The 22,796-nt window shown below is 44.2% G+C and overlaps 1 protein-coding gene across 2 annotated transcripts in view; it reads left to right on the top strand.

Moving 5' to 3' along the window:
* The window catches only part of Slc24a3 (solute carrier family 24 member 3), a 487,223-nt gene that overhangs the window by 406,170 nt on the left and 58,257 nt on the right, over nucleotides 1-22,796 (top strand). The window contains exon 7 of one of the 2 annotated variants that reach the window (XM_006984474.4): nucleotides 14,294-14,368. The exons of the other annotated variant lie outside the window; for it this stretch is intronic. Within the exon in view, the coding sequence (XP_006984536.2) occupies nucleotides 14,294-14,368 (75 nt within the window). The remainder of the gene's footprint in view (nucleotides 1-14,293; nucleotides 14,369-22,796) is intronic. 2 annotated transcript variants of the gene reach the window in all.

Below are 22,796 nucleotides of genomic sequence, written 5' to 3' on the forward strand. Positions count from 1 at the left end.
ACATGAAGCTCACCTGTCTGAATACCTATGAAGCTTTACAGAGCCAGCAAGCAGGATTACTGTTGAAGAACTCTGGGTAGGTAGCCTGTACATATAGAAAACCAAGAAAGGCAAGTTCCCAGTACATTCATATGTATAGGAATGCTTTCTGAGACCAGCAGGCATTTGGGAATCCTTCCTCAAAAGAGGACCAAAATGGATAAACAGAACAGCTGTCCACCAAGTAACCAAAGATAATTCTAATGATAGAAATGATGTGGGGGTTTTGTTGGTGTTGTTGAAGGCCAGCCTGGTCTATAGAGTAAGTTCCAAGACAGTCAAGGATACACAGAGAAACCCTGTCTCAAAAAAAAAAAGAAAAGAAAAGAAAGAAGGAAGGAAGGAAGGAAGGAAGGAAGGAAGGAAGGAAGGAAGGAAAAAAAGAAATTATTTTTTGAACATTTTAATTAGTGTTTTCAGAGAGCTCCACAAAGATATTGAAGCCATAAAATAAGAACAGGCTGTTATTTTTAATTTTTTCAGAGACATGCAGCACATAAATAAGTGTTTAAAATATATAAATATATATTTTAAAATATATAAAAAAGTGTTGACAATGTAAAAGTCAATTTAACTATACATAAGAGACTTTGAAAAGTATAAAGTAGGGGCTAAGAATGTAGCTATTAGTAGACTTCATGCTTGGTCACATAAAGCCCTAGGTTCAGTCCTAAAACTGGATCTGGTGATACATGCCTGCAATCCCAGCACACAGCAAGTAGAGACAGAAAACTCAGAAGTTCAAAATTATCCTCAGCTACATAGCCAGGTTGAGATCAGTCAAGGCTACATGATACTCTGTGCATGGAGTTTTCTGTCATGTCTGCCAGTTCCCAAATAGCTGACACAGAGACTTAATTATAAATGCTCAGCTAGTAACTCAGACTTATTACTAACCAGCTCTTACAACTTAAATTAACCAATTTATATTAGTCTACATTCTGCCACAGGGTATTACCTCTCTTTTATCTTGTACCTCCTGTTTCCTCTCCATGTCTCACTGGTAACTCCTCTGACTCCACCTTTCTTCTTTCCAGTGTTCTGAGTCTGGTTCTACCACCTAACTTTATCCTGTCCAGCTATTGGCCAGTCAGTTTCTTTATTAAACCAATCACAATGACATGTATTCACACAGTGTAAAAGAATATTCCACAAGACTCTGTCTTAATAAATAAAGTAGAAGGTGGGACAAGAGGATGGCAGGAAAATACTGATCTGAACAACCTTGCTCAAACTACCATGGAATCCAGAGCTGTTCCAGAAAGTTCTGTGGGAACAGTGTAGTAGAACAAGGTGAGGAATGAAGGAACATGACTGTGGATCCTCTGAATTTTGTGACTGTGACCCCTGTTGTCTGCCTGGCTGTATTCTGAAGTCTGGAGTTTATTGTTTACTAGAGTTTACTGGGCCATGTTGTATTGTGTGCCACATCCTTCCTGCCTCTGGGCACTCTGTGGAGAATATAGGAGAATGAATGTGATCTCTCAGAGTGGTGCAGTGGAACTTCATGTGAGTATCCTGAGGATGTGTTTGTTCAGGATGGGACCCCGTGAAGGGCTGTTGGCTACTACTATGAAAAAAAAGATGCAAATATGATGACCAGTGATGGGAGCTAGGGGTGCATCTGGCAGTTGCTACAGGGAAATCAACACTTATGTTGATCATTTTGGTAACTGTTGAATCATGGACAATACATATATGAGATGTCATAGCTCAGACATCTTCTGTGAGAGTTCAGTGTGAAAAAGTGACAGATCTTTCCTTTTTGAGAAGTCATCATACTGAACATTGAACTTACGTTAATGGTGTCACTTGCTAGGGTACTGACTACCATTTGGAGATGGCCATCCCTGATGTTGGTGACCTGAAAGATGGCACAGGCCATGGTCCAGAGCATGTGTACATTCACAAGAAGTGTGTCCATAAGTCAATTTGAACAAGTGATTGTTCACCAAAGACCTACCCTACGAACCTTCACCTGAGCCAGCAACCAGCCTAACTATTAAGGGAATCTGGGCAGGTAGCCTGTACATATGTAAGTCCAAGGCAGAGAAGTCCCCACTTTACTGCTCTCAGTACATTCATATGTATAGGTCTGATTATAAACACCACTGCCATTGTGAATATGGGTGGGGCCCAGCACACGGCCAGGTAGGTGGCCCTGGAAGGAGTGTTGACAGTGGTCCATCTCCTATGAGAAAAAGGGGAAAGAAGAAGCTACAATATAATGACAAAAGATTACAGAGAGAGGGGGGGGGTTCCAGAAGATAATGGAATGTGAAATAGAAGGAGAGCCATCAAATATATGGTAGGCATACTAACTATCACTGTCACATACTACATGTGACATGAGAGGAAATAGGGAGTAATCTCATGGTGGGACTCAACAGATTGCTGAAGAAGCTAAATCAGGAGTCATTAAGATCTTTTGATTTGTCATATATAAATTAGAACTAAAAGATCCCAAAATGAAAATAATTCCAAGTATATATATAGTTCTGGGCCACTGGAGAGGTTAATTAAGAAGTGGATGTATTTCACTATAGAACTCCAAGTACCATTTAGTTTTCAGTATGTCAATTTAATTTTTAATATAAGAATAAAGTCTTCAAGATGACCCTCAGTTATAAATTTTAAATGTCCAAGGAAGGAAGAAGGAAGAGAGAGAAGAGAATCAGAGGCAATAGATATGGCTTGTTGTGTAGACATGGCATGCTGGCCATGTTCTAAAGCTATTAGATGTCATGACACTTGATCCTCAGGACAGACCTTGATGGAGAAGCTGCTAATATGGTTATTCTTATTTTGTAGATGAGGAAAATGTGATACCAAGTCATGACATAATAGCTGCCCTAAGGCCAGACAACTTGTAACTGTTACCGATGAGATTTCCTTTGTGTTGGGGTCTTGCCCTAGGTCCTTGTGTTTCCTGGTACTGCCACCATACCTCAGTCCTGCTAGCACCATATACCATTTCCTCATCTTCTTCAATGAGAAAATCAGATATGAAGAAAGGAGCAAGTTCTTTAGTTTGGTGACACCTGAAGTGACCGCAGCAGAAGGTGGAGTGGTTACCCACTGTGAGGGAGACATGGTGGATAAGACTGTTGCTCCTGTCAGACTCAGTTTGAGTTCCTTTTACTTTTAAAAATGTTTTCTTTTTGAAGTTATGTATCTGCACGTGTGTCTGTGTGGAGGGGGGTGCACATGAGAGCAGGTATCTGGGACACCTAGACTCTGATCCTCTGCAAGAAGACTCTGGTCTCTACTGTATGCTCTTAGAACGGAGGCATCTTTCCAGCCACTTGAGTTTTTTCTAATCATAATTGCACATTTTTTTTGGTTTTTCCAGACAGGGTTTCTCTGTATAGTTTGGTACCTTCCCTGGAACTCACTCTGTAGCCCAGGCTGGCCTCAAACTCACAGAGATCCGCCTGCCTCTGCCTCTCTTTGAGTGCTGGGATTAAAGACGTGCGTCACCACCGCCCAGCAATTGCACATATTTTTAATAAAATTTATTTTTGAGATTTATGTTATATAAAACCTGCATATTTCAGTGGCTTTTTGTTGTTTGTTTGCTTGTATTTGGGGTTGTTTGTTTGTTTGTTTGTTTTTTCTGAGGCAAGGTCTCTACATAGCCCTGGCTTTCTTGGAACTCACTATGTAGACTAGGCTGAGCTCAAACTCACAGAGGTTCCCCTGCCTCTGCCTCCCAAGTGCTGGAGTTAAAGGCATGTGCCACCATGCTTGGCTGCAGTGGACTTTTAACTTAAAAATTACATAGAACCAGGAAGAAATTTATGAAAATTCCATTTTGTCTCCAGGATTAGAGGTAGTTTGTATATAAATATAAGTGGGGTTCTGGAGCATGGGGTTGGTTTGTTTGTTTGTTGGCAAATACATTTAGATGTTCTAGCTTATTCTTCTATCTTATTTGAAACTTCCTGGCTTGTGACAAAGGCCCTTCCGAGGCTCAGCTGAAAGACCTTCCTTGTCTGGTCTCAGAAGTTGCTGTTATCAAACAGATACAAGTGACTTCTATGATAAGTAAAATGGGTACTTACCAGCAAAGAACTGAGTGCCCCTATGCAGCCACATGACTCAAAAACCCCGAGCCTCAAAGTGTCAGCCTAGACATCTGTAAAATGACAATGTTAAAAAATTGTAAGGAAAATAAAAAAAAAAAAAAAACATGAAGGTGATTGGCATCTAAGAAGGAAGTTTTTAAAGGATTTATTTATTTTTATTTTGTGTGTATGTTTTTGCCTGCATGTATGTCTGCATCACATGTGTGCAGTACCTGTAGAGGCCACTACAAGAGGGCATTGGAGCCCCCTGGAACTGGAGTTACAGACAGCTGTGGCTGACCATGTGGATGCTTGGAATGGAACCCAGTCCCTCTAGAAGAGCAGCCAGTGCTCTTAACTGCTGAGCCATTGCTCCAGGCCCTAATGTTAATGTTAACTACTACAGTATAAGGAGGAGTTTGACAGCCCAGTATACCAGATCCCCAAAGACCTCACATCATCAGAGATGCCGTTTCTTTCTGGAAATGAGATGGGGAGCTATAATTAAGACCTCTGATTGCAAATATTCTTTATTTCTAATAGAGTGTCACACAAGATCCCTTTCTTCCCACAATCTTTGGTACATCTCGTCAACTTTTCTATGGGTTTTCACACATTACTATGGATCTAGTACTGGTGAATATTACCACTCCAGATGAAAGCTGAAGTAAAGCAGAGAGACACAAATTGTGTACTGCTGATCACACAGGACTGTAACGGTAATAGTGGGGAGAATCTCACCTCTTCCAGCCACATGCTTTGAAAGTGATAGGATGGGAGAAAGGGAAGATACTGCCTTGGGATCTCATCTTCTTTCTCTCAGCTCTTTCCATTAATTATAATAGAAGCCACATACTCCTGTTGCCGGACTTCCCACCTGCTGGTGATTGCAGTTACAGTCCCATGCAAAGCTAAAGTATTAGCTACTCTCTGCTTATACAGCCTTCAGATGTATACTGGAAAATGGTCATCAGTATTTAGATAATACAATGTCTCTTATGTTTTTGTTTAAAAAGCATTCAACTCTTCAGGGAGGGATTTTTGGTTTTGGTTTTGGCTCGTTGTTATTGTTTGTTGATTTGGTTTTAGGTTCAGATTTTGTTTTGGGGTGTTTTGTAGCTGGCTTATTTATTGATTGCATTAGTCACCCCGTTCCCTCAACTTTCTGCCTAATTATTTAATACTGACAAAGCCTGGGAGTTTCTGGTGTACCACTGTGTTTTAATTCTTGATTCATTTAATGTGAGAGGATCTTCTAAGTACACATTATGAAATGCCCTTGCGTTCAATTTGCCCTGGCTGCAGGACTGATTCATGAGCGTCACCTGCTCTCCCCACCCTGCATCTCAAAAATGACTTAAAATAGATTGGCTGCAAGTCAACTGGAGCCAGATGAGCCACAGACATAGCAACTGGTATTGTTTAGTATAAAAATATCACCATACACCTCTAAGGGAGGAACACAGCCTGAATCCTCACCCCACGGAGGATGGATAGATGCCTCCCTCCCACATGGAGCTCCCACCAAATATCCGGAAGAGTTTGGGCTGAGCATTGGGATCAACCACATTTATTCTTTAAACACAAGCTCCATTTTAAGTCAGATTAGCATCTACTATGGCAACAAGCCCATGCTTTTGCAAACACTATTGTAAATATACACAAATCCCACTTCTGGTGCTTTAAAGGATGAAATCAGAGAACCTTGGATTTTTCAGGTATGGAATGGAAACTTGTAAATCCAAATCCGTATCTAGCTTGTATTTTAAAAAATAGCTGGTCCTCCTCTTTTTCTGTTTTGTTTGTTCTAGGCTCTTAATTTTCAGCTCAAGTGAAGGTAAGAGGACCTTCAGGCCCCCAGGATACCTTTATCCACCCTCTAACACCAGGGAAAGCCCCCTCCTCCAACCTGATAATGCAGTAGACAGTGAATGCTAATGGAACAGTGTGTATCATTTGAGGGAGGGCTCTTTTCCAGAAGCTTAAACTCCCATCCTGTATGTGGTCTAGCTGTCTGATTACTCAAGTCACATGATCTAGATGAATGACCCATTTTGCCCCACTTTGAATGCATAGAAGCTGCATGCCCTCTTGAAGACCAAGCCCTCTAATGACCTGTTACAGATCAGGGCACCATAATGGTCCCTCAAGCTTGAGATTGTCGCATTATATTATGTAAGTGAGAATACATTATATTATGTAAAATGAGAATACATTTACCATGTAAAATATATCTGATGCTAACTTGAAGGGTGTCCATTTTTAAATAAGTTCTAGTCTGGATCTTTCCTGTTCTCTTTTTAGTGGAAGGGACTTAAAAAGGAGTAGCAATTTTTTTTACATGGAACTATACATAGTAAAAAGGGACGCCTCCTCAACAGGACTGGGACCTACACCAGATGAAGTAAGAAACCCCCATACAAGCGGAACCTCCCATTTGTAGTGTCATCCTTCCTAAACACACACACACACACACACACACACACACACACACACACACACACACACACACACACACACACCATGGTTGTTCTCTAGCCTGAAGATCCTCATTAGTTTTCTATGCCCAATGTATCATGTCTAGACCCTACTGTGTGAGTCAAGGGCTGGAGGGCTATGGTCCCCGCGCCAGCTCCTTACTCTCTGTATTTTCCATTCTGTCTGTGACTCTGACTTAGGTACCCCCTGTCCTCCAGCCAACATTGTAAGTGCGAATACATCACTGTGCTAGTGAGAAGCAGGTTTGGATGGTTCTTCAGTGATCCTGAGGGGTGACTGCCAACACCAACAATTAAATCACCAAACACTGACAGCTAAGGAGCCCGGCCTCAAGGCTTCCACCTCCAAAGGGTAGATGAGGGCATCGATGAATTTTGATGAGAAAAAAAAAAATACATACTTGGTTTTACTAAGCACTTCAGTCCAGCATTTCATCTCATTATCCAGGAGATAGCGAATGAAGGCAGACTTGGCAGACATAGTCAGTCGTGGGAATCCAGATGTTTTCATGATGCAGTACAGTTATTGCAGATGCCTCCAAACCCTTTCCCCATCCAGCCTGACTCCCAAACAGTTAACTCTGCCCATAAAGAAACTTGCTTACTCTTGATTACAAAGACGTGGAGGGGGGTGCTGTGTTCATTGACTTCTTGTGTAAAGTCACATTTTTAGGTAGAGGAGACATAGCCAGTGCCCCACCCGTGACCCCTTACCTTTACCAGTTCAATTCCCCTGGCCTGATTTCCAACTGTAAAGCTTCATTTCTTTTTCTAGGGGCTCTCCCTTGCCACGGAGGCCTGTTTTGCCCTTCTGGGTTAAAAGGTATCAGGAAATGTCACACTCGAGTGGCTGATAGGGTCAGAGGCTGCGTAGCCCAGATGCTCTTGCTCTGCCTGCCTCCCAATGGGCCTGAGCCTCACTTGCCCATTACCACAATTTTTTTTGTCTCCCTTCTGCTATCTGCCTCACTTCTCCAACGTCCCAAAAATGTTTCCTAGAATCATCTCACCACATTCAATAATAGCATTTCTTGTTTCTTTCGTTGAGCACATGATAGTTAATAAGGTACCCTAAACATGCTACTTTTATTCAAGAAACTTATATCAAATAACTAGCACTAACAAATGCTGAGCTAAGTGTTGGTACATCAGTGCCCAGCGGTGAAGGCAGATGCCCCTACACCTGGTCCTTTAATGGGTTAAGGGTCCCAGGGACACAGCAGGAAATAGCCCTGTGGATTAGCATTGTCTTCTTTGCTGCTGCAGAGCAAACTCTGTGCATCCTGTGGGTGAACTGAAATATCAGGCGGTGGCTTACATAATGTTATATGAGATGGAGAAGGCCCTTCTTAACCCCTCGGAAACCCAGGTCATATGAATGGCCACGTTCGTCACTCAGCATGCTCGATGGAGAGCATTCAAAAGATCATTCTCTGTGCCCACTGTCCTGAGGTGGCCTCTTTATTTAAACACATCTCGGGCAGAAGCTTGTTGACTGCCAATTGTTTTTCTTGTGTAAAACTAGATCCCAAAACGATTTTTTTTTTTAGAAAAAAATTAAATATGAATTCACTTTATGTTCCCATCATGAGGATTAACAAATAAGCCACAGTTGATTGGCTGGAGAAGTGGCTCAGTGGACAAAGTGTCTGCTGCTCCAGTGTGACAACCTGGGTTAGGGGACCCAAAAGCTCAGATAGGCAGCACATGCCCATAACATAAGCTCTGGGAGGAAGAGATGGGAGGGCTCCAGGGGACTGCTAGCCAGTCCAGCCTCTCAGTGAGCTTCAGCTTCAGTGAGAGATGCTGTTTCAAAAAGTAAAGTGGCTAATGACAGAGGAAGACATACACACAAATAAAAAGACAAGAAAAAGATAAATATTCAGAAGCTCATGTGTTTTGAAAAACCATGGCATAGCAAACTTCTAGAAAGCAAAGCCATTTAGAATCTGATTGTTTTCCCCAGTGTAGAAATATTCTGCAGCAAATCTGAAGAGTGGACATTTGGTAGCACCAAGACTTCCTGGTGGAGGAAAAGCCTACCCTAGTCCCTCTTCTGTCCAGACATGAGTGCCGGTGTCTTCGAGCCTTGTCCTAGCTCCAGACTGTATGGCTGTGTTTCCTGCCTGAGATAGGAATTGGCTGTGGAAATTGTGTCAGCTCAAAAGCTTGGAACAAGCTGGGCAGTGGTGGTGCACGCCTTTAGTCCCAGCACTCAGAAGGCAGAGCCAGGTGGATCTCTGTGAGTTGGAGGCCAGCCTGGGCTACAGAGCAAGTTCCAGGAAAGGTGCAAAGCTACACAAAGAGAAACCCTGTCTTGAAAAAAAAAGAAAAAGAAAGAAGAAAGGAAGGAAAGGAGGGAGGGCGGGAGGGAGGAAAGAAGGAAGCAAGCAAGCAAGCAAGCAAGCTTGAAACAAAACCCATCTTATGGTCTTCTTCTTAATCTTTGTTCCATGAAGTTTGTATGAAATAGCATTTCTCTGAGACAACAGAAACTTCATGTTGTGCAATTATTGTGGTGTTTGGTCTGTCTTGATATTTTTATTTAAAAATAAAAACACTAACAAAATAAGAGGATTTGACTTTTTAAAATGTGTCTGACATGTCATATAGCTATCAAGAAAAATTGGTCGTACATATTATATTGAATTATATGCACATATACATTATATTTCCAAAGATACTCTATTTATATCATATATATACACAGCTGTGTGGAGAGTTATAATATATATCCATATACAGAAGGCATAATTTTGTTGTAAACAATTACTTTTAACTTCTTTGAAGAATCTAGAATCCCAAAAGAGAGAAGAATGTGTTTTCCTGTGTTTGGGAAGTGTGATTTTCTTTTTCTCATTTATACCACTCTGAAATGAAATGGAATTATAGGAAGGAAATCGAAGCTGCATATTCAGTGGAGAATGTGTGAAATGCTCTTCAGAAATAGCAAGGAAATATCAAGATGAAATTCCAGCTGGGAGGGATTCCTAGAGCTCTGGGGGTGGGGCAGAGCCTCTGGCTGGATGGCGGAGGAGTTTGCCATCCGTCCGTCCGTCCGTCTGTCCGTCGGGTGGCCTTTTGCAATCCCCACCATCTGTGCCACTGAAAAATGAGGGCAAGGGCAGAATTCCTGTCTGTGGGGTTCCTCCCAGGACCCCTGTTCTGGTCACTTCTCCAGGATGACTTGTCTTGCCTCCTGTCGGTCACTGTGTGACAGAAGCTGAGCTATGTGCTTGTCAGCCTGCTCTGGGTTGGGTGACACCTGCAGACAGATGCACAGGACCTTCCCTGTTTGCTCGGGGATACTGATCTATCTATCTCGACCAATAAATATGTTCAGGATGTGAGTCAGGTGGATCCTGCCTCCATCTTCCTCAGAGAAGCAAAGGGAACTGTGTGGACCCTATAGGGTTCCTGTATCCATGTTTAAGGAAAATGAACCAATTACCAAGCAATGGCAGGGATGTTCTTTTTGCGAAGTGGACAAATGGACCGGTAGTTCCAGTATGCATTGAATCAACTCTCTCCCTCTTAGTACATCCACATCCATACCTGCAGACATGCTTCAACCACTTGTCATTGCATCTCCTTAAAATACTTCATTTCTAAATTGAACTGTGGCCGATGCCGTCTTGTGCTTTAAGCTCCAACTACTTCCCCTTCTAGCTACATTTCTCATACTCTTGTCCTAAAAGCTTAAAGTAATGGAGGAAGGAGACTCCCTCCCTAGAGAAGGAATACGATGGCAAGGGGGCATCTGGTTTTGATTTTTGGTTTTTTTTTTTTTTTTTTTTTCAGTCTTGCCTCCCGTGAGGTAATGTATAGCACGCTGTGCAGGTACAGGGACTCAAAACCCAAGCTTCCTGGGTTTGGATATTAATTCTACACACACACGCCCCATTCTCCTGGCATAACCCTGGTCAAATCTTTCAGTCTTGCCCAGCTCTGATAGCTGGCAAAAGAGGGCAAGCCCTCACATACTCGGACATCGTGCAGATTGCATGAAATAACCCTTTGCACCCCTTAGCTGCAGGGTCAGGTAAAAATGGTCATTACCAGTGAATGGTGGGACCAGAACATTAGGCAGAAGGGACAAGAGTCCCTGATGGAGTCTTCACCTTATCTCCGGCAGAGCTGTGGAAGGTTTGGGGGTGTGTCTTCCCCCAGTTACCTCTTGAGGGGAAAGAGTTATTCTCCGGTTTGATGCCTTCTTACTATGCTCCAAGTTCACCCCATCTGTAGCGGGGAAATTGTTTTTGTAACATGTTACATCTTAATCTGAAGCTGAAGTTTGTCCACAGTCCAGATGCTAAAGACAATTCATAATGAGAAAAAATATATTACAGTCTGCTCGATTTTGACATCTGGACTTGGCGCGGGGTTCATTTCCTGCATTAGTAAATCTCAGTGGATAATTTGTATTACACTTTCCTGTTTTTATTAAGGTTATATATGCACAGAGCTTAAGCAGGGAACCAGTTATTAGCGACCTGTTATGGAAAACAGCCATCTTCCAGCCCCATCAGTACCAATTTCCCACTACTTTCCACTAATGTGACTGCTCTCGATATCTGCTATGAAATCCCTAAATAACATGCTGAGCTGGCAGCGATTGGATTTTCAGTTGCAAGCATTCTGTATTGACTTCACAGCATGGGAGAGGAGCCTTTAGCCCCAGCCCTCCCTGAATTATCCTCAAAGACTTGTATCCTAAGTTTGTTTATACATCATCAGGCTTAATTTATTATGACTCTGCAGCCTCTCTTTCTAACTGGGCCATTAATATGTAATGGTTCACAATCTTTCTGGAACACTTCTGTTTTCCTGGTAGTTTATAACTATCTTTTTATTTGTTTCAGTTTGACCGGGGCATGAGTTTTTAAGAGATGGGGTCTTGCCATGTAGCTCAGGCTGGCCTCGAACTCACTCTCCTCCAGCCTTAGCCTCCCAAGTGCTAGGATTGCAGCTGTGTGTCACAAGTAGGCACCCTCTAAACTTGCTGCAAATATTTTATAAAATTTTGTCTCCCTCCTATAATTTCCTCTTGCCACCATTCTAGAAATGTCCTTCAGTTTTTATGACAGAGTCTAGTTGCTGTGTTCCTGGTGTTTTGTAGCCTGCTCTCTGTGTGATTCTGGTTTTGAAGGCGTGCATCCTCCAGTGATGTCTACTCAGGAATGAAGCATCAGAGAGAAATGTTTAATGGAGCTAAACTTTAGTACTTACTCTTGTCTCACTGTTAACTGATAAGTCGGTTGTACAAACTTTCAGTTAAAATAATTTCCCTCTCTAATCTTAAAGATATTACCCATTTCTTTTCTGGTTTCCAGTATTTGTTGAGATATCAGTTGTTGATCTGTTTGGGTCATTTATATTCTCTCTCTCTCTCTCTCTCTCTCTCTCTCTCTCTCTCTCTCTCTCTCTCTCATTCTCTCTCTCCCTCTCCCTCTCCCTCTCCCTCTCCCTCTCCCTCTCCCTCTCCCCTCCCTCCACCTCCCCTGGCCCCTCGTTCCCCTCACTCCTTCTTCTGTCTCTGTCTCAATTTTCAGGTCTGTTCTTAGCTGACCGTTGTGAAATTCTGTGGCTATGTGGTGTTTTGTATCGTTAACCTAAATGAATAATTTAGATTATAGTTTTGGTTTTTGACCTTGTTTTGCCACACACTTGAGGGCCTCTTGACTCTGAAGATGTGTAAGTCCCTGGCTTCCAGAAGTCACTCCTAGACTACACACATGGTTATCTCCTCCCTCTGCAGCTCTCTCTGCAGAACTGCTGTTGCTCAGGCACCTCCGCTCTTACCTTCTGCTAAGGTGAGGGATAGACTGTGGCTGGGCTGTAAAAATGAGGGAGGAAGCCTAGGAATGAAATTCTTAAATTGTCTTTTAGTTGTATTTCAAGGCCTATCTGCCACCTGGCTTCTGAATTTTCTACAAAGCCAAGTGAGTGACCCTGCTTTCCAGATTCCAAAATTGTATTGCTCGGATTATCTCTTCTCTTCTTTTTCTACTTGTGGGTTTTGTCTTGTTTTAAGAATATTTGTATTGTCATATGGCCACGGAATAATAAGAAAGAGGAATGGCAATAGTGTGATTCAGTCTGCCATCTAAAAAGCCCAAGTGATTTGCTTGAGGTTCAGAACTGGTATTTGTCTCCTGTTGTAAATTCATTTGCTTGATTATAATAAATTGAATAAATATCCAAGACCTTTTGCAACCTGCTGACAAATGAGCAGTTTAGTTCAATTTATTCTATTCCATCCATGGTGAGTGATGACCACGGCTTCTAAGAGTCCACAATCCAAGGGAGAATGATGAAAGGGTAAAGAAAGCTCTGTAATCACTCTGCAGCAATTGCCGTGGAGTGGGTCTCTTCTGGACAACCCTGTCATCATTAACTTAAATCAGCCAGTACAAAGACCTAATGAGGCAAAATTAGCCATGGAAAATATCTGCATGTCAGTGTGCCACGTAGAAGGATGTACTAATGGAAAGAGGCTGGCCTGTCTTTCGTGTTAGCTGAATATAAAAAGCCTTCTCGCGTTTTCCTCTGCCTGGTCTTTGTAGCTGACCCAGCGGTCAGGATCAGCAGAGGTAGGAGAGGCCACCTTCCCTTTGAAATCCCTTTTCCACGAGCGCTTGGTGCAGCGCGTGCCTGTCACTGGCCTACCCGCGAGTGTTGGCATTTGTGACACCCTTTTCCACCCACTAGGCCAAAGGTGAAAGCAGCCAAACAGATGTCCCGTGGCCGTGAGCTAAGGGAAGAGGCTAATCTAACGACCTGCGGACGTGGTTCTGTGGGCTTTTCCGGATAGCTCTATGCAAGTCTGCCAAAGTACCCCCTAAAAAGAGACTTCAAAGGATTTACAGGGGGAGCAATGGCTTGCCCACACCTCCCCATATCTGTAGCCATGGCTCAGTAAAGCCAACATCTCCTTAAAGTGGCATCGACCAACCACTAAAGTAACTTTCTTTCCAAATTGCTAGGTAAATCCATTTAGTTTTTAATTCTAATTAAGTTTGGTCAGTTGCTAACAGATCTAGCCACATGATAGAAATGAGGCCAGAAAACCTGGAGGGTCTACAGGGGCCTGCCTGCCTTCTGAAGGGCAGCAGCTGCCCAGGCCAGGTGCTCATTCCGTGTTGACTCCGGCATGAGTTCACACCTGTCCCTCCCTTCACATGAAAGGTGCTAAGCAACTCAAATGCCTGGTGATGTAAGACTCCCTTCATAAGCACCTTTGCCCCAGGGCCCACCTTGACCTTACCTATGCAGTTCTGGAACCACTCAGCAGCCAGACACATCAGCCCTCCTTCTCTCCTTCTCAGAGGTCAGACCACAGTCACGGAGGTACAAATCCCCGACCCCTCCCGTTTTCTGTCACTAGTCATTTCCTGTCAGTCCACCTGCTGTGTCATCTTATGGGAAGAACCCAGACTCATAGCCCTAAAGCCTTTACCCATTGATGGACAGATTGATCAGGGTCACACGGCAAACATATGTGAGTCTATGTCTCTGGTTTACCACTGGCCAAGAATACAGATGGCTCTTCTGAAGTAGAAAGGGGAGACACCCCCTTCCCTTCTCTTCTGTCTGGGTCCTCATGGAGGACAAGTGCTGGCAAGAGCCACACTGTCTTGTGTGACTAGCCTGACAGCCTGTTTCCTGTTTGTCTCCCACTTCCTGTAGGTCGTGGCTCTTTCCTCCTGGTGCCTGCTGAGGGATTCCATCTACTACACACTGTCTGTGGTCGCGCTCATTGTGGTAAGTTGCTTTTACCATTTTAGTTCAGTCTTACCACGATACTTCTCAGCACAGGACAGTGTGGGACTTGTCAGTGTGGAGTTTCTCTCAAGGACATAGCCACTAATGAGCAAGTTTGTGTCTTTGTGTGGATAAGTGTTCCTTTCTCCAAGTTACTGTGGTTACCCAGAACACTGCTTGCTCACTGGGTATGCAGAACAGTGGTCTTAGATGGCCTGAATCTAAGTGTCCTGCAGCTCTTCTGTGATCCTTTGACTCTTCTTTCTTGCTAGCCTCATGGCTCCTGACTCCCCTCCCTGATGCCCCCCAACTCTTCCCCTCTCAATGTTCCCTCGTCATCGTCTTCATCACACAGCCTGCCTTCCATGACCACACCCACACCCACTCCTGTGCTCTCAGAAGTAGATCTCCCTGAGGACCGTTGTGGGTAAATAACTCTGGACTACACAGCTGCGCATCTCTACTAACTCTTGAAATGTCTAACGAAAGTGGACTCGCTTTGCTGTATTTCTGCCCTCATGTCTATCCTGACTACCCAACCTGGAAATTACATTAAGTCCCCCTTTTCTCCAACTCCCCTATACCTGTTTGACCTAACTGTCCTGTAGATTTCACCTCATAAAAATGTCCCAAGCACGTCCCCACTTCACTTGGGGCTATGGTCTTAGCCTGAATGGATGCGTCAGCCATGCTACGGTTCTTGGTGGGTCAGATTACAACATTTCTGTCACCCACTACCCTCCCCTCTCTGTCCCCAGTAAATCCTCAGAGTCATCCAAGTCTCCACCAAGAAATCCCTTGTTTAACTGACCAGAGGTGACCAAACTCCTTAGCCTGGCAGGCAGAGCCACGTGGAAGTGTATAGTTCCAAATAAGGAAAACAAAGAGGAATTTGGAGACCTGACCCCTAATACCAGTCCCTCTTGTGATAGTTAATTCTACATGTCAACTTGACTGGCTGAGGAGGGCCCGGTTCTCAGTGGTACATTATTTCAGGGTGTTTCTGTGTATTGGTTACTTGGTCTCATTGCCACAATACCTGACAGACACAACTTAAAGGAGAAAAGGTTTGTTTGGACTCAAAGTCTCAGAGGGATTCAGGCCATCATGGCAAGGAGGGATGGTGGAATAGTTAAGGCCAGGGTGCTGGGAACATGTGGCAGAGACCATCAACCTCATGATGGACTTGGATGCAGAGAATGAGACAGGAGCAAATGGCTAGGCTGCCCCCCTCCAAGGCCTGCCTCTGATGTCATATTTCTACCAGCTGGGCCTCACTTCCTGAATCAGCTGGAGAACAAATAATCAAAACTTGTGAGATAGTTCAGATTCAAGCCGAATATATAGTCTGTCCTATAACACTAGTTGCTAAATGATCTTATTAATTAAAAAAAATGGAGCCAGATATTGGGGTGAAAGCTGAAAGATCAGAGAATCCCCAGGCAAGCTTTATTTGTTAGAGTACAAATAAAATATCACCTCACTGTCCAGACAGAGCATTTATATCAATATTAAAAGAGAAGACCTCTCTCAGCAAAGTGAGTGGGTATCAGCCAACCCCTCAGCACCTAAAGGGACATGGTAGAGAGTGGTAGTGTGTTCTCCCTGCTTAGGTGGAGTCATTCATGTTCCTGTGCCCTTGGACCCTCCAACTCAGAGAGGGAGCTGAGCCAGTGGCTCCCTGGTTATCATGTCTTTAGGCTTGGTCCAGAATTATATTGCCAGCTTTACAGATGGCAGATGTGAGCCACCACTTCATTAGTAATCTGATGTACGTGTATGATGCATGTATATTGGCTCTGAGTGTCTAGAAAACTGTGCCTATCACACCTTCTTACTAGCAAAATTGATTTTGGAGAAATCACTCTCTCTGGGTTTTCATTTGCTTATCTGTGCATCAGGACTGTATGGCCTGCTTTACACAACACTTTCCTGTGGGTTGTCCTGGAAACTAAGTTACATATGTTCTCAAGTATGTCCTCTGAGCTCTGGGGCTTAAGCAGGAACCTCGGGCAGGATCAAGAGCAGAATTATGTTCATCATTTGAAGTCATAGGCGATAGACTTTCGAACACATATGAACTCTATGCTTATTCTCAGCCATTACCTTTAAGAAAGGGTTAGTCACTTCAAACTGAGAAGATTCTTTTTGACTTCAACCCAGACTTTCCAAACATAGTTTCTGGTGAGCTTTGCCCTGCAAGGGACCAACACACATTGCTCCTGTACATTCCACTATTCTGCCTTTTTAGGGCATTGTCTTAGTTAGGGTTTATATTGCTGTGAAGAGACACTATGACCACAGCAACTCTTATTAAGGAAAACATTTAACTGGGCTGGCTTACAGTTCAGAGATTTAGTCCACTATCTTCATGGCAGGTGGCATGCAAGCAGGCACAATGCTGGAGAAGGAGCTGAGAGTCCTGCATCCTGATCCATAGGCAACAGGAAGCAACTGTGTGCCACACTGAGTGTAGCTTGAGCGTAGGAGATCTCAAAGCCCACCCCCACAGTGACAGACTTTCTCCAACAAGGCCACACCTACTCCAACAAAGCCACACCTCCTAATAGTGCCACTCCCTTTGGGGGCCTTTATCTTTCAAACCACCACAGGTAATTTTCTCATGCTTTTTGAAAATTACGGGTTTTTTTCTCAAGAGACATGTGAGTAAGGGATGCCAACCCTAAACGAATGCAACTGTCTACTTCTGCTGAAGTGCAGAGAGATGACTAGGCTTACAAACACAAGACAGTGGCATGTAAAGTAGACAGACAAGGTCTCCCGGACCACAAACTCAGCCATATCCACTCCCAGAGCAGTCTTGTGAGTGTTGGCTTTCTGCATAGATGCCTCCTGGACAGTGTGTGGAAGAACTTTTCTTCAGTCCAATTTATCTGGACCTGTCCAAGATAAATCAGATACAATTGCTGCTAATGGTGTGTGAAGAAGTAAAGAGGTTTGGCTTCTCTGGGTCACAGATGACACACCCTCCTGAACTTGGTCTTTGGGCCAAGCAACCATCTGCCCTGGGGCCGTGGTATATAAATCACAGAGCTGAGACAGCTGGACATGCTGGCTGCTGATGCTGCCCTGTGTTTCCTTCAGCAAGCAACAGACTGCAGCATCAAATGATGCCTTAGCATCAGCTGGAGACTTGGGTATTTACAGATGGGTTGTCAAAATTAGGGTTTTATGACTTTGAGAGAAATTGCATATGTTTATTCTTAAGATGGGAGTCTTCAATGATGAATATTGCTTCATTGTATGTTAAACGACATTCCTCTAACTTTGGTGAATATCCAAAACAATTAGCACTCTTATCTAAAATGTGGAAGCCAGAGATTTTTACTCTTTGGATTTTGGAGTGGAACCCAGGAAACTGCAACTGCAGCCTGCATCATCTTCCACTAGGGGCTCTGGACTTTGAAAAGCATAACTTCTGACTGTGGAAAGGAAATCCTTTGGGATTATTGATCTCTGATATATCCACGATCATTTCCAGAGTCAATTTTGAAATTCGAGAGAAACAAGATCATGTTCGTCTGTGCAGGCTTAGTTTGTCTACAATTTTGAGTTCTGTTAGTGAGTGTGGACCATATTTTCATAGTCTCTATCTATCTGATATCTATCTATCTATCTATCTATCTATCTATCTATCTATCTATCTATCATCTATATCTGAGTGTATGTGTGTGTGCTCTCGCACATGTGTGGGTGTGGGTGTGGGTGCCTGCTCACCCCTGTGAAGGCAAAAGCCTGATATTGGAATGTCTTCCTTAATCACTTCTCCACTTTAGTGTTTGGGCCAGGATCTCTCACGGAATGGGGAGCTTTTTGTTTTGACTCAACTAGCTAATCGGGGAGCCCAGGATCCACTGGTCTCTGAGACCCCGAAAACATGTGTTCCCACCCCCAGTGTTGACTTGGATGCTGAGAATCCACACCCAGTCCCTTCTGCTTGAACAGCAAGTACTTTACTAACGGAGCGATCTCCCTAATCCAACCATCTGGGATCATTTTCACATGACTGTGTGAGGAATAAAATACATCCTCAGTCCAGAAGGGCAGCACTTAGCAAAGTAGCTTTTACAGCATCCCCATATCTATTCCTCACCCCAGCCTTAGACCAAAACTCACAAACTCTCTGGAGCTTTTTGTCAGTACTTTTTTTAAATTCCTCTATTTTATGACCACATATATAATAACAAAAACATTTTCATTCAGTTTTCTTTAGGTAATGCCTAGCTTCCTACAGGACGGCGCCATGGCCACATAAAATGCCTCTGTTAAAAAGCCCTTTCCTCAGCCCACAAAATAATCACCAAGCTTCCCAAACAATTTAATTTGATTATTAATTTTTTTAAGTTCTGAAATGTTCAGCTGACCCCCTGAGGTTGTACAAGGAGTACCCATTCACTCACAGGGCAAGCGTGGGTTAAGTGGGACCAGATGCTATTTCCATGTATCTTCTCATCAAGACACCCTGAAGGGTCACACAACAGAGCCCCAAGGACAAACCAGGAGGCCTAGAGATCCAAAGATGGCCAGAACAGATTCTCCAGGGATGCTGCTTGCTGTGAGAGAACAGAGGGCGATGAGTCCGGCCAGGAGAATGCAAAGAGCTTCCTTATTGCTTGGAATCTAAGACGGCTGAGACATAACAGTGAAGGGGGGACACAGACAGGGCAGAAAGCAAGAACATACGAGTGAGACAGGTGTGTGCATTCCACACACAGTCCCCCAAAACAAAGACCGTTCATCAACAGACTCAAAGTCAGTTCACGCCGGTACTTAGGCCCCATCTAAATCTTCCTCAGTGCTATTTTATGATTAGCCTGAAATGATGATATACCACTGTCTAAAGCAATCCTTCTTTCAAAAACACACAGTACTTTGTTCCCATTGCCCTCCCCTCAGGAATACAGCCTCCCTTTAGCCTCATACACCCTCTGGATTGGAATCTCTGGCCATGGGAAAGCGAGACAATGCCTGGAAGCAGGAGAGATGCCACTCTTAAGTCCTGAGAATACTCTGTGTTCTTTGCAGCGCCTCCCATTGTGTGTCTGCTCACATATGCAACAGCTGTCCACACATCAGCGCAGGCCTCCCTGCCTCTCCTCCACACCCAGGAGCACTTAGTTCATGGGCATAGCAGGCCTCCCAGTCCTGCCCTTTTTCCAAATTCCAGCCAGCCTGTCAAGTTTCTTGCATTGAAATGTTGCTGTGATTTACATAATCATGAAATTTACATAAATGCAAATGATCCATCACATCATCAGTCTAACAGCTGCCCAAAAGGAACTACTTTATTTTTACATTTCATCTCAGTTGTAGTCAGGGATTGTGAACATGAAGAGGAGAGAACCTTCGTGGGAGATGGAAAGCTCTGTGGAATAGCTTTCCCATAACTTGGGCTGGTACAGAAATCCAATTCAGAGTGTTGTCTGTCTGGATGACAGAGCGGAGAAGCCACTGATCCTGGTTGGCACAGTCCTCAAGCCACTCTGGGTGCGGGCACAGCAAAGAGGCTTGAGTTCAAGAGACTACTTCTGCTTCCGTCACTGGGAAAGCGCTTCGCAGAGCCCCTGGGTAAAGAGATCCCATGGGGGCAAAGAAACAGCTGAGGTGACGCACTCTTGCCAGAGACGGGCACTGACTCTGCCTTAGTTACCTTGTCATTGCCGCGACAAAATACTTGAGGCACTTATAAATAGAAAGGTGTGTTTAGCTCATGGACCCAGGAGCCCAAGTTCAAATTCCAGTAACCCTGTTGCTTTGAACCCATTATGACAGGTGTGTGTGGTGGAACAAAGTGACAACCTCACAAGCCAAAACAACAAGAAAGAAAAGAGAAGACAGAGATCCAGGTGTCACCTTCAAGGACATGCCCCAATGGCCTAAAGACCTTTCGTTTGGTTCCTCTCCACAAAGATTTCACCAACCTTCTAATAGGGTCAACCCAAGCACCAAGCTTTCAACATGACCCCTGGGAGACACTTTCCTGGCTGAACTCAGAGCTTTCTGTCCCTTTTCATTGTCTCATACAGTAGCCATGGTAGCCATATGGGCATGTGCAGCTACGGAACACCTGAAATGCAGCTAGCAAGAGCAAACAACGAAATTTTATTGTTTGTTAAGTTCAGTTGCATTATACAGCCATAGATGGCTAGTAACGACCGTATTGAATAGTGTGGTTCTAGTGAGGCAACAAGAGTCCTGCAGAAACTATGAACACTCCTACAGGCATCCATGCCTGTCAGGCATTCGGAGAAGGTATCTAAGATGGTTCAGCTACACCATGCCAGTGTAGCTCCAGCTGTACAGTACAGCTATATAGAATCCAGATTTTTCCTTCCAATAAAATCTGCCTCTGAGAGTCTGAAATATTCCTTATTCTGTGAGCATGTTGTTAGAAAAAAAAAAAAGAGTTTTACCTTACACACCCTAGAACTCATGAAGGTAGCTGTTTTAGTTTTATTTCTGTTGCTGTGATTCACAAAAAAAAAAAAAGGCTGATAAAAAAAAAGCAGTATAGGGGAAGAGGGGCTTCTTTGGCTTACACTTCCAGGTTACAGTCTATTATTGGGGGCAGGGGGGGAGTCAAGATAGGATCTTCAAACCACAAGTCACATCATATCCATAGTCTAGAACAGAGAGAGGTCAATGCACATATGATCACTTCCCGCTTGTGCTCAGTTCAATCCCTCTACCCTGACACAGTTCAAAACTCCTTGCTTAGGGAATGTTGCTGCTCACACTGGGCTGGGCTTTCCCACAGCAGTTAACTTGACGATCCCCACAGACACACCCATAAACCAACCCAATGGAGACAATCCTCCTTCAAGCCTCTTCCCAAGTGTCAAGTTGACAATAAGTTATCCACCACAGCAGATAATCTTAAATACTCCAGAAATGGTTTGGTCCTGTTCCTCCTGTGGTAGAAAAGCAATCTTTTTTTTTTTTTTTTTTTGGTTTTTCGAGACAGGGTTTCTCTGTGTAGCTTTGCGCCTTTCCTGGAGCTCACTTGGTAGCCCAGGCTGGCCTCGAACTCACAGAGATCCGCCTGGCTCTGCCTCCCGAGTGCTGGGATTAAAGGCGTGCGCCACCACCGCCCGGCTGAAAAGCAATCTTAATGGTCATGGTGAAACTTGGTCCTCTGCCTTCCAGGTGGCCTTCTCTCTGGCCAGTCCCCTTTCCCTCTTAATCCCATTCTTCACTGAGAATTAACTGATTCTTTCATGATTCCCTAGCATTAACTGGACTCCATTTCATTCCAACTCTTCTTCTGGCCAAGGGGAAATGACGATGATAGCTAGAAGCTTTCCAGGGGAACGATTGTGACAGAAATGTCAAGCCCTGAAATGAATTGACTGTGGCCGCAGAGAAGTTAGCTGGTTTTACCATCACTGTGGTGGCTGTATGGAAGGAACCATGTGGTGCTGGGAATATTGGGAGGCTGGAGTCATCTCTGCGTTTGCTCACTCCAGAGGGAGGGGTGTCTGTCAGCTGTTCTGGAGGAGGCAGCTTGCTCTCAAGGGGCCACTCAGCTTTGCAAGGAAAATGACTTTAAATTCTTAGTTTGTGCCTTGCATTTGCTTTTGTGCCACCCGGCTACCTTCCAGTCCTTTATTTTCACCACCCTTTTCTCCTATGTACTTCAGCCGTCTCCTCGCCCTCTTCTGCCTCAGAGCAGGTTCTTCCAGGTTTCTGTGAGAGGATCAGCGCTTCTCAAACTCCTGCTCTCTGGTCCTCCTTCCTGCAGCCGCTGATGTCATGCCCGTTACCTTCCTGCATGCCCCATTAGCCTTAAAGCACAAGCCATGGTGCAGCACAGCTTTCGAGTACATCCCATTGGATTCTTCCCCTTATTCCTCCCCTAGCTACGCCGCTTGCTCTGCCTGCTCCTGGACCCCGAGAAGTGAGTGTTCTAAATACAGAGCAGCTGGGGTGGGGGTGGGGTGAGGGGGTCCCAGTGCTGTCTATGGGGGGAGGCTGGCTTGATTTGATAGTTAAGGAAGAAAGATTTTCAAGTTTGAGCCTCTTGAAAGAAAACGAGGCTCTTGATTTTCCCGTCATTTTCACTACTTAAAATTCTCGCAGTGCCGATGAGCTTAATACAGATTATAAATGGCAGCAATGTGGTCATTCCCGTTTTTTTGTGGTTATAGCTTATAGGATTCAAACACTGGGACTGGTATGGTGATGCCAAGGCAGTTCCCTCCCTTTCTCCTGGCTACACCTAAGCCACTCCGGCTTGTCTTTGCCGTGTTTTTCCATCTTGACGGAGCCATTCCCTTGGCAGTTCCCTGGGAAGCTCTGGCATGGGGGGGGGGGGGGGGAGATCCACCTGCCTGGAGGCAGCCCGACTTTTGTGGGAGAATTCTAGAGCAGACACCAGGATTGACAAGCCTGTTTCCATGGTTCCCAA

The sequence above is a fragment of the Peromyscus maniculatus genome, chromosome 4 (genome assembly GCF_049852395.1).
Source record: "Peromyscus maniculatus bairdii isolate BWxNUB_F1_BW_parent chromosome 4, HU_Pman_BW_mat_3.1, whole genome shotgun sequence".
Taxonomy (NCBI): Eukaryota; Metazoa; Chordata; class Mammalia; order Rodentia; family Cricetidae; genus Peromyscus; species Peromyscus maniculatus.